Source organism: Megalobrama amblycephala, linkage group LG20 (genome assembly GCF_018812025.1).
Source record: "Megalobrama amblycephala isolate DHTTF-2021 linkage group LG20, ASM1881202v1, whole genome shotgun sequence".
Classification (NCBI taxonomy): domain Eukaryota; kingdom Metazoa; phylum Chordata; class Actinopteri; order Cypriniformes; family Xenocyprididae; genus Megalobrama; species Megalobrama amblycephala.
In genome coordinates this window covers 30850770-30863345 of record NC_063063.1, presented here as the reverse complement: position 1 = coordinate 30863345, position 12576 = coordinate 30850770, and the positions used below count along the sequence as shown (strand labels likewise).

At 38.9% G+C, this 12576-nt stretch overlaps 1 protein-coding gene across 3 annotated transcripts in view; it reads left to right on the top strand.

The window, feature by feature from the left end:
• Positions 1–3828: 3828 nt before the first annotated feature.
• The window catches only part of LOC125255407, a 28981-nt gene continuing 20233 nt past the window's right edge, over positions 3829–12576 (top strand). Inside the window, exons 1-2 of one of the 3 annotated variants that reach the window (XM_048170621.1) lie at positions 3829–4039; positions 6169–6249. In XM_048170621.1, the coding sequence (XP_048026578.1) occupies positions 6177–6249 (73 nt within the window). In that variant the 5' untranslated portion in view covers positions 3829–4039; positions 6169–6176. Of the gene's footprint in view, positions 4040–6168; positions 6250–8010; positions 8081–8489; positions 8959–12576 lie in introns of those variants that run through there. The other 2 variants (XM_048170619.1, XM_048170620.1) reach the window with 2 other exon arrangements.

The window sequence follows — 12576 nt, the reverse complement described above, 5'->3', positions numbered from 1 at the left end:
AGAAAACATTACTTTATTTCACTATATTACTGTTTTTATCAAATAAATGCAGCCTTGGTGAGCATAAGAGGCTTCTTCAAAAACATAAAAAAATGTTAATTATTCCAGACTTTTAACTAGTAGTGTATATTGTGAAAATCACAATCCTCTCTTAAAGCACATGCACATATTCATGTGTACTCTCTCTCTCACTTACACACACACGCTCAAACCACGATCGGCCCCTGCGTGTGTTTTGTTGACATGTGGCTAGAGCCGCGGCACTATCGTTCCGTCGGTGGTTTCCAGGCTAACAAAGCTTGTTGATGAAATCTTGCCAGTTTAACAGATAATTTACCAGTGGAGTAATTACATTTCATCAAAAAAGAAAGGCCACCTACTCTATTAAATATATTATTAGGAATAAAATACCACAATCTGACCCAAGCAAACATCTTCTTAACCAATTAATTTTAAATGTATTGTTAGTATCATCAAAATTCAGGACTTCAAGACCCCCATCACTCCTTTTGTTTGCTAAAACATATTTCTTCAATTTGAGAGATTTATTACACCAAATAAAATCAAGAAAAATCTTATCTATATTTTTGGAGGTGTGATTATCTACAGCTAAAGACAGGGAAGCGTACACAAATCTGAATAATCCTTCTGTTTTGGATAAGAAAACTCTGCCTAAAATTGATAAATCTCTTTGGAGCAATGAATCCCCAAATATTTCACTTTTAACTGGCTAATTTCTGTAACAGAGAGATTCTTTTTTGATTAAGGTATGAATGTTAATTAGCAAGTCGGCTTCCCTATCTCCTCTATCATGAATCAGGAGGAAAACAACACACGTGACATCTGTACGCAGTGAAAACGAAACTAAAAAGTTCTATGCAGTCACGTGACCAATGATTTGATCTGATTGGCTGTCCGTTCGTGTGATCGGCGCATGATGATCACTGCTCATTCTGTATGACTGTTGAATGGATAATAATGATGTCCAGCAGAGGGCGCAGCTGAACTTTCTCTTCTACAATAAAGTAAAATCACCCTACCCTACAGAAAAGTAGAGACAAATTTATTAATAAATACATTTGGAAAAATGTATAGATTATAAATAATAGTAGAACTTTTGCAAACTAGGCCTATATTGATATTATATTAGCTATATGCCTAAATGTAATATATATTATATTGTATGTAAGTATATATATAAGATTATATGCATACTATAGCCTCCCTTATGAAAAAGAAGTGTATTCAAGTCTTCTATTAGTATACTTCTTTTAAACTAAAAATAAGAAAGTCTACTTTTTATATAATTCTCAGAAGAAAAAAAAAATACTGCACTGAAGTATATGTGACTTATACTGACAAAAAAGAACAAGTAAATTTGGCTTATAATTGTACTCAATCTTTTGATCGAGACCTACTTAAAGCTGCAGTCTGTAACTTTTTTTTGGTTAAAAATGATCCAAAATCAATTTTTTGAGCAAATACATAACCAGCCAGTGTTCAAAACTATGTCCTTACCTTAGCTCGATTCACAATGTTAAGTTTGTAATAATGTTTTATAATAAGAGCGGTACTGGTGGGTTTTTGAGCATGCAGCCTTTCGTCTTTGCGTCATTACGTCATGCCTGTAAACAGAAAGGAAGGAGCTAGTAGCTATGTGATGCTGTTTGTAGCGGATCATTTATAGCCTGTTCTCACAGCAGCTGAAATAATTAAACTTTTATTTTTATGGTGGATTGTAATCCAGAAAGATAAATGACAATCATCAGTGGCAACTGGAGATTCAGCCGTAGTCAAAATTAAAAGACGTCGGACTGCGGTGTGGCTACAGAAATTGAAATCTACAGATAATGCTAATACACACAATACACATTGTGCTTTCCTCAGTTGGTCAGAACAAAAGTGGGAGTGGGAGACGTTACTTACTTGTTCAGATGATATTTACTTGTGAAAATTCTCCAAGACGTAGAATCTGTATTTCTGTATCCACACCGTTGTGCCGATGCACAAAGCACGTAAAAGAGGCAACAAAGAGCAAAACTTCCAGACTGCAGCTTTAAAGAAAACTTACAAATATAGGCTACTTGCAGTATAAAACTACTAGTTTACTGATGACACGTCAAAGTGTACTTTCATAAACTAAAAAATGTACTACTAGTATTAATATAGTAAGTACAGATGCAGTACAAATGATAGTTGTGCACTTAAAGTTACTGTTACTCTTATAGTACACTTAAAAGTATACTTTTATATACTAAAAGTGGGCCAATTTAGTCCCAAGCAGTATTAAAATATTACACTGACAAGTTTACTACTAGTACACACTGATATTAGTATACTTAATACATAAAGTAAAAATATACTTGATCATTACTTAAGTATCGGCCTACTTGGTAAAATGAACTTGAAGTAGCCTATAGGCTACTTGGTTACACTTTATTTTAAGGTGTATTTGTTACACTGTAATTATACATTTAAGTATTGTGTATTATTAAGTCACTACATGCACTTACTATAGGGTTAGGATTAAGGTTTGGTTTAGGGTTAGTTGCATGAAATTATGCATAATTTATAGTTATTACTATAGTAACTGCATGTAACATACAGTACAGTCCAAAAGTTTGGAACCACTAAGATTTTTAATGTTTTTAAAAGAAGTTTCGTCTGCTCACCAAGGCTACATTTATTTAATTAAAAATACAGTAAAAAACAGTAATATTGTGAAATATTATTACAATTTAAAATAACTGTGTACTATTTAAATATATTTGACAAAGTAATTTATTCCTGTGATGCAAAGCTGAATTTTCAGCATCGTTACTCCAGCCTTCAGTGTCACATGATCCTTCAGAAATCATTCTAATATGCTGATTTGCTGCTCAATAAACATTTATGATTATTTTCAATGTTGAAAACAGTTGTGTACTTTTTTTTTTCAGGATTCCTTGATGAATAGAAAGTTCAAAAGAGCAGCATTTATCTGAAATACAAAGCTTCTGTAGCATTATACACTACCGTTCAAAAGTTTGGGGTCAGTAAGAATTTTTATTTTTATTTTTTTGAAAAGAAATTAAAGAAATTAATACTTTTATTCAGCAAGGACGCATTAAATCAATCAAAAGTGGCAGTAAAGACATTTATTATGTTACAAAAGATTAGATTTCAGATAAACACTGTTCTTTTGAAATTTCTATTCATCAAATAATCCTGAAAAAAAATATTGTACACAAATATTTTGTACAATTGTACACATTAAACGTTTCTTGAGCAGCAAATCATCATATTAGAATGATTTCTGAAGGATCATGTGACACTGAAGGCTGGAGTAACGATGCTGAAAATTCAGCTTTGATCACAGGAATAAATTACTTTGTGAAATATATTCAAATAGAAAACAGTTATTTTAAATTGTAATAATATTTCACAATATTACTGTTTTTTACTGTATTTTTAATTAAATAAATGTAGCCTTGGTGAGCAGACGAAACTTCTTTTAAAAACATTAAAAATCTTAGTGGTTCCAAACTTTTGGACTGTACTGTGTGTAACAATGACACTGTAAAATAAAGTGTTACCGGCTACTTCTTTTTCATAAGGTCTACTTAAGTGTAGTGAGGGTTTGTGTATTTTCTGTCTTTATAAACGCCACAAGCGTATGAAATATGAAACCAAGACAGGATATCAGTGCGAATGTAAGTTACATATTGACAGCGAACTGCGCCTGCATGGCTGAGTAAGTTCTGTTTGTAGCTTTTGGAAATTAAAATGTGTCTAATGAGTTTGACTACTTCGATCTTTTTGCTCCAGCTCCGTGTGTGACGTAGGCTGTGACGTTGACCTAGGGCTGGTCACTTATGTTGTGAAGTTGGAGAAGACTGTGGCGAGTGACCACTGGGGTCCTCCTTTTTTCTTTTTCGCAAAGCGTCGGATTTCAGCAATCAGAAAGTTAAGAAGCTAAGTCGTTAAGAAGATGAGTGAGAATAGTGCAGTGATTAGGAGCTCAAGCGACGCGATGTTGTGTTCTGAAGCCTAGTGAAAGGTCAGTCTGTCCAAAACTATACAAATAACAATATAAACACATGAAGGCGGTCGAACGTTCATCCTTTCCCTGCATGCGACCATTTTGAACAGTTTCTGTTCAATCATCAGATGAGTGAGGGAATTCGAGTGGTTCAACGGATCACAAAACTCACGGTTCGGATTACATTACGGTTTTTGAGTCACGGATCGGATCTATTTTCGGAAGGTGGAGGGGGTATTAGGGCAACTGAATAAGGCAGAACATGCCTATCAAAAGTTTGGAAACATTACAGTTGTACAATTGAAAGTGTCTCTTCTTCTCACCAAGGCTGGATCTATTTAATCAAAAAACAAAAAAACAAAAAACAAAAAAAAAACAGTAATATATTGTGAAATAGTGTTACAATTTAAAATAGCTTTTACTATGTGAATAAATTGTAAAATGTACAATATATGTGATCAAAGCTGAATTTTCAGCATCATTACTCCAGTCTTCAGTGTCACACAATCCTTCAGAAATCATTCTAATATGATGATTTGCTTCTCAAGAAACATTTATGATTATTTAAATAATCAGATTATATTATTCTGATTATTGTTGAAAACATTTTAATATTTTTGTTGAAACAATGATACAAGATTAAAAAGAGAGGAATTAATATTTTTATCCATCAGGGATGCATTACATTTATCAAAAGTGACAGTGACAGTAAATGAAAATAAATTATGTTGATTAAACTTTCTGTTCATCAAAGAATCCAGAAAAATTAAATGTATAATGGTATCCACAATAATTTTTAATAGTTTTCAACACAGATCATCATATTAAAATGATTTCTGAAGGATCATGTGACACTGAAGACTGGAGTAATGATGCTGAAAATTCAGCTTTGATCACAGGAATAAATTACACTTTATTTCATATTCACATAGAAAACAGCTATTTTAAAATTGAAATAATATTTTGCAATATTACTATTTTTACTATATTTTGGCAAGCATAGAGACTTCTTTCAAAAATATTAAAAAAGATTGTCAATTAGCACTGCATTATTCATATACTTTAATGTCAATAAATACCTTAAGACGACTTGAAAAGCACACATAATAATCCATATCTTGTCGCATTCGCGTGTTTATTAGATGACGCTCCGGAAGCGCGGCCGCCATTATGGGGTGAAAATACTAACTGGAACATTGAATCCTTTACATCTTACGCACCCAAAATCGGCGAATTTCACTGCCAAATCAGAAGCGCAATAGAAGAGTTTTTTTAAATTAAGTCACCAGTAAATTGTATGGCTCCTACAGTAAATGTTGTATCGTCTGTTTTATTTTTACCAGTTGTGGAATCCAACCATTCATCCATCTGAGGTTACGTAGTTAGCCTACTTTATTGTATTTCCATTTTATGCAACTTTGTTTACACATTTATTAATAGTAAATTAATAAATTTGAGACCATCATGTTTGCAGCGAACAATATATTTCAGACCTTGTGGAGTAGCCTAGTATCTAGGTCTGAATTGAAATAGGCTATATTGTACGTTTTAATGGATCACACTACAAACATAATGATCTTATAATACATGATGCATTGCTGTGTCCATTATCCCATAATTCACACTTTTGGACACTTTTGCTTTATCGGACATTAGACAACACTGCAAAATCAAGCTGTTATATTCATATATTTATTGTCCAACATTCCCAATTTTTCTGATGCATGTCCTTAATTTAATTTCATATGGGTAATTAATATCATATTCATGTCGGTATTAATTCAGTGTTTATAATGCTAATATTAGATCTTTTAAAGAATTTTAACCCAAACTGACTGGATTTTTAGAGAGCAAAGGTTTTGTGAAAAAAGTGACAAGTGGACTCTGTGTGTAATTTAAATATAAATATAAATTACTATATAAATTTTGGACACCATTTATCAGTTTCCTTCCACTTCACATTTATGTGCCACTTTTTGTTTGTCTATCACATAAAATCCCAATAAAATACATTTTTGTTTGTGGTTCTAACATGTCAAAATGTGGAAAAGTTCAGTGGGTATGAATACTTTTGCAAGGCACTATATCTAGATGGAGCACAACTTCAGTTTCACTTCAGATCTAAATGTTTGTTGTGTTTTCTGCAGAAGCAGCCATGGGTGCTGATAATGTTGTGCTGCTGTTCATTCTGGTTTGGACTCTCACAGCTGTCTGTCAAGCTGATGTTGGTAAGAGAAACATTCTTCTTGAATTCTAAATAATTCACTTTCTCTGAAGATTATTCATCTTGCTGTATTATGCATAACATAGACTGCAGTATGTGAACCAGAGTCAAAGATGAAAGAGTTTCAGACAGAGTGTTTGGAAACCTGTTATTAGTGGTGCTTGCCTATAAGAGCATCACTATTATTCATCATACTTATTCTTCTGGACAAAACTTAAGCGCGTAACTTGTTCCACAGCGTTTGTCATAGACCCATATATGAGGAGTCAAATCGCGGCTCTTTAAAGGGTTAGTACTCGTACTCGGGTGTGGTACATAAACAAATCAAATGTGCATTGAATATTGAGTCGCTTTGGATAAAATGAATACAGATGTACATGAAAGTAAGCCTGTATGGGACTAGAAATGAAACCACTATTTTGTGGAAAATGGCACAATTTTTGTAAGTTACAGTAGCATCATGGTAATATTCATCTGTGTAGTATTCACAGGTTGTATGATGTTAGTGTTGACGATAATGAGACTCGTGACTGAATGTGTGAATCAATAATATTCTCTGCTGTTTGTTTGCATGTGTTACATTATCAATTCAGACATATTTCCCTACACGCAATCTTTATGATCTGTATGAAAACATTTTCACAGCACTTTCTGTTGTATGTTTTTGATGGTTTATAATGAATGTTTATTTTTTATTTCTTCTCCAGGTTTTTTACGCTCTCCAAATACAATGTTTGTGCCAGCGGAAGTTCAGTGACTCTGCACACTGATTTAAAGTTGAACCGACCGGTTCAGATTATAAGAAAAGATTCAAATTTTATATGGTATTTTAATGACATTCGCATCGCACAAATCAATGGAGATCTCCGTTATATCTGTACAGATGTTCAGTGTAATGCAGCACTGAGAGATTCAGAGACAGACTGAAGCTGGATCATCAGACAGGATCTCTGAACATCACAGTTTCAGACTAGCAGACCTGGACTTATAACTCATCAGCACAGCAGAATCACTGAACAGATTGTCATTGTTTAGCACATGGTGAGTATTATGTTTGAGAGCAGTCTTGTACATTTAAATAATCTTTAATGTGTTTGTTTAGTGATATTTATTGCAGTGCTTTTTCTCTTACCTGTTTATCAGTGCATTACCTTTATTCCTGATCTTTAATCTTTGGAGGAACAAGAAGTCAGTTTGACATTTCAAAGAATTTGCTCCATCCTGGTTGAACTAGTGGTGGTTTGATGCATTTAAAATGTGTGGTTTATATGATGTTCATTAAGTTGTCCATAATCATCCATGATGTATGTTATCTGATGAGTGAATGTGTTTCATAAATGACACAACTTCATGCATGTGTGTTTGCATGTGTTACATTATGATCCAGACAGATTTTCTATCTACAAACTTCATGATATGTAGAAAAACATTTCACAGGATTTTCTTGTTTTATTTTATATATTAGTTGGTTTATAATGACCTGTTTTTCTTCTCCAGGTTTCTACATTTTTCCATATACAGTGTTTGTGAAGGAGGGAGATTCAGTCACTCTGCACGTGATGCTGAATTGAACCTACAAGAAAAGATTATAAGAGATGATTCAGATTTTAAATGGCATTTTTATGACACTCGCATCGCTGAATCAGGAGGTATCCCAAATATGTCAGATGTTCGTGTGCAGATGGAAATTGGAGATTCAGTAACAGATGAAGCTGGATCATCAGACTGGATCTCTGACCATCACATATATCAGACCAACAGATCTGATTTTATAAAGTACAGTTCAAAAGCAGCGAAATACAGACATTCAAAAGGGATCAATGTTGCTGTTCATGGTGAGTCATTATGTTTAAAAGCAAGTCTTGCTTTGCTATTATTTTACTATCTCCTTTTTTATTGTTTTGTCATGTGGAATGCATTCAAGTTCTTTTTAATATTAACTTTGTTTAGTTGCTAGTTGTTGTGCTAACCTTTTCTATAAACAAAGACATATACATATTAAGTGATTTAAGTACATTCATCACGTCATTCCAACCAGCAGACAGCAATCAGTAATCAACATGTCTACCGGAGGACTACATAAATACGCAGTTGACTCACCTATGTTCCTCGACAGTTTTTCAGCATCCTCCACAACGCGTCTCCTCACACTCGCTGGTTATCTTCCTAACCAGAATACAGGGGAGTACTATATGTTCGGGCCAATACCGAGCTCGGAGCCTCTCCTTGGACAGCGCGCAAAATAAGCATATTGTTTGTTTGCATGTGTTACATTATGAATCCAGACACGTTTCTTTCCCTAAAAACATTTTCACAAAACTCTTCTGTTGTATATCTTGGTTTGGCTTATAATTTGCTGTTCATTTCTTCTTCAGGTTTTCTTGGTGTTGATGCTGATGGAACAACAGTGTCTGTGATGGAGGGAGATTCAGTCACTCTGAACCTTAATGTTCAAGTAGACCAACAGCACAGATTTGCGTATATGTTTAATGATTTTTTCATCACTGAATTCTGTGAAGATCAGCGTAAGATCTTTGCAGGTGTGGATTGTAATGAAGGTACAGAGAGATTCAGAGACAGACTAAAGGTGGACAGTCAGACTGGATCTCTGACCATCACAAACACCAGAACCACAGACTCTGGGCTTATGTACTACAGATCCTCCCTAAAAACCTTGTCATCAGTCAAGAGCCTTTCTCTGTTGCTGTTCATGGTGAGTCATTGTTTCAAATTATATCTCGTGTATTTAAATCATTTAAATGCGTTAAATGAGTGTTATATTAAATGTGTTAAATTATGTTTTTGCTGTGACATTCAGAGCTGTTTCCTCTTTACCTGTATATTATAATGCCCTTATTATGCTATTTTAAAGGTTCCTCATTTTGTTTTGGAGTCTCCTACAATAGGTTTGCATGCAATGTACACTTTAAATCGTGCGCTATCAACACCCGGGTGATGACGGTGTAAGTGACTGGACATTAGAACATACAACACTCGCAGTGAACCAAGTTTACAAAGAGTGACTGTTTTGTCCACGCTTTTTGATGATCGCTGTTGTAACGTTTTGGGAAGCCAGAATGCGCATCCATCGACTGAAACATACGTTATCTGAACTCTTTCTGTCTGTTTTCCACATTGCTATTTTCAAGAAACCATATGTTTCGACCCGGCTCAAGTCACAACATAAAGTGGAAACTTGACAAAATAGGTTTCAATAAAGAAAATATAAATTTAGAAAGAAAAAGAAAAAAGGGGCAGGGCTGTAACACCATATTAGCCTATAGATGCGTCATCATTCACAATGAACCGCGGTGCAAGTGCGTGCTGAACCATAAGTGGAGAACGGTACGGTTCGATTTTTTTACCGAGAACCGTTGCACCCCTAGTATGTTGGTGTCACAGACACGTCAATACCCTCCCGTCAATACCCACGCACCCAATCACCGGAATTCTAATCATCGCTTCTGCACTTCATCAGCCACTTAATCACCAGCACTATTTAACCCACATTCACACACACACCAGTTGTCCGGTCTCGTTTGTAGTACAGACTCATGTATGCGAACCTCAAGGACTCAACCTGCTACTTACCTGCTACTTACCTGCTACCAGCGATCCCTATCGCTCCGTTGTCTCCAGTTCCCCTCCTGTGTTCCTCCTTCCGTGTGTGTGAGTGTTCCTCGTCAGCCATTCTCCATCTCCTCAACTTCTACCTCCATCTGCAATCACAAGGACAGTATCAAACCTCTATCATCTCATTTGAATTCTCCATCTTCCATTTACTCACCTGCTCATTGCTGTTTCTCAAATAAACCACCATACTTGCTTTTACCTCTGCCTCCGTGCCGTCTGTATCATAACAGAAGACCGGACCTGTAAAACACGGCTAGAGATCAGCATGAGCCAACAAGACCCGTTCCAGGAGCTTGTGAGCGTGCTGCGCCGAGCACTCACTCCACCACAACCACCGTCACCAGCACCTGCCGCCGCTTCCCCAGTCACTTCTTCATTGCACTTTCCAACCCAGCACGCCAGTCCCATGGCCAGGCCGGCGCCCTACTCAGGATCGGCGGAGGATTGCAGCGGATTCCTCCTGCAATGTGAGCTGGTCCTGGAGATGCAATCGCAACTTTACCCCACTGACACCTCTAAAGTCGCATTTATCATCTCGCCGCTACAAGGTAAAGCTCTCCGTTGGGCAGACGCACTCTGGATTCAAAAGAACCCCGTGGTGAAATCCTATTCAGCCTTCGTCTCTCACTTCCGCAAAGTCTTTGGAAAACCCCTTTCGGATTCATCTGTCGGTGAGAAACTCTATAAATTAAAGCAAGGATCTAACGCTGTGAGTGACTATGCTTTGCAGTTCCGTACCCTGGCTTCCAGTAGCGGATGGAATGAACAAGCCCTCATCACTTCCTTCCGCCAGGGGTTAGAACCAAAGTTGCGATTGCATCTCGCTGCATACGAGGATAACATCGGCCTCGAACGCTTCATCCAACTCGCCATCCGTGTGGGCACTCGTATGCAGTCGTGTCTTGAAGAGCACCAGGGCCAGCCACCTCTTCAACCTCTCCTCCGTCGGTCCGAACCCGTCAGCTCCCCAGAACCAGCCAGCGAACCTATGCAAGTTGAAAACTCCCGACTCACCCCTGCAGAACGACAACGCCGGCTGACCCTGAACTTATGCCTCTACTGCGCCTCTCCCGGGCATGTACTCTCCGCATGCCCAACACGCCCTCCAAGACCTCTGGTGAGTGCCATCCTTCCCTCTTTAATCCAGATGAAACCACTCACCACCGTTGTAACCCTTACTGCTGCCAATATGTCTGTTCCAGTTGTTGCGCTCCTCGATTCAGGGTCAGCCGGGAACTTCATCTCCGGGTCCCTCTGCCGTCAACTCAAGTTCAAAACCTCGCCTTCGCCTAGTATCTATCAAGCCCACTCCATTACCGGAAAACCCCTAGGCCGCAAAAAGATCACCCGATGTGCTGGTCCTCTGCAACTCCGCATAGGCCTCCTTCATGTCGAGGATATCCATCTGCTGGTTCTGGAGGAATCCACCGCTGACGTGGTTCTAGGGCGCCCGTGGCTCGAACTCCACAGCCCAACCATCTCCTGGCGCACGGGCGAGATCCTGAAGTGGGGCGAACACTGTTTCTCGACCTGCCTCTCCGGGTTTCCTGTTCCTCCATCTCCACGTTCCAAAGAAATCTCCATCTGTGCCACTTCCATTGAAAGCCCCATCGAGAAACGATCCATCGACATCCCAGCCTGTTACGCCCCCTTCAGCGATGTCTTTTGCCCACAACGAGCCTCCAAGTTACCTCCACACCGGCCATGGGACTGCGCCATAGATCTGCTACCGGGTGAACCAGTGCCACGGGGAAGGATCTACCCCCTATCTGTGCCGGAGGAGAAGGCCATGGAGGACTACATCGACGAGGCCCTCAAGCAAGGATACATCCGTCCGTCTACTTCCCCTGCTGCTTCCAGCTTCTTCTTCGTGGCCAAAAAGGACGGAGGCTTGCGGCCCTGTATTGATTACCGCTCACTCAACAAGATCACCATAAAGTTCCGTTACCCACTTCCCCTCGTCCCAGCGGCCCTGGAACATCTCCGTGGTGCCACTGTGTTCACTAAGCTGGACCTCCGCAGCGCGTACAACCTCATCCGGATACGCGAGGGGGACGAGTGGAAGACCGCCTTTGTCACGCCCACTGGCCATTATGAATACCTGGTCATGCCCCATGGACTAGTCAACGCCCCCTCCGTATTCCAGGATTTCATTCATGAGGTGCTCCGGGAGTTTCTCCATAAGTTTGTGCTGGTGTACATCGATGATATCCTCATCTACTCCCGGAGCCTGGCCGAACATCGCCACCACGTTGCGGAGGTCCTCAAACGCTTACGGCAGTTCCAGCTGTTCCTCAAGGCGGAAAAATGCTCCTTCCACCAGTCGTCCGTCCACTTCCTTGGATACTACATTGACCACAGTGGCATCCGGATGGACGAGGGGAAGGTGGACGCCATCCGGTCCTGGCCCAGTCCGACTACCATAAAAGAACTCCAACGCTTCTTAGGCTTCTCCAATTTCTACCGCCGTTTCATCAAGGGCTACAGTTCCATCGTCTACCCACTCATCAACCTTCTACGCCATCAGCCCAAGTCTCTGTCCTGGTCCGAAGAAGCCACACAAGCCTTTGAAGCCCTTAAGGAAGCCTTCACCACCGCTCCCCTCCTCGTCCACCCTGATCCCAACCGGCCATTCATCGTAGAGGTAGACGCATCTACCACAGGAGTGGGAGCGGTACTTTCACAGCAGCAGGGGCAA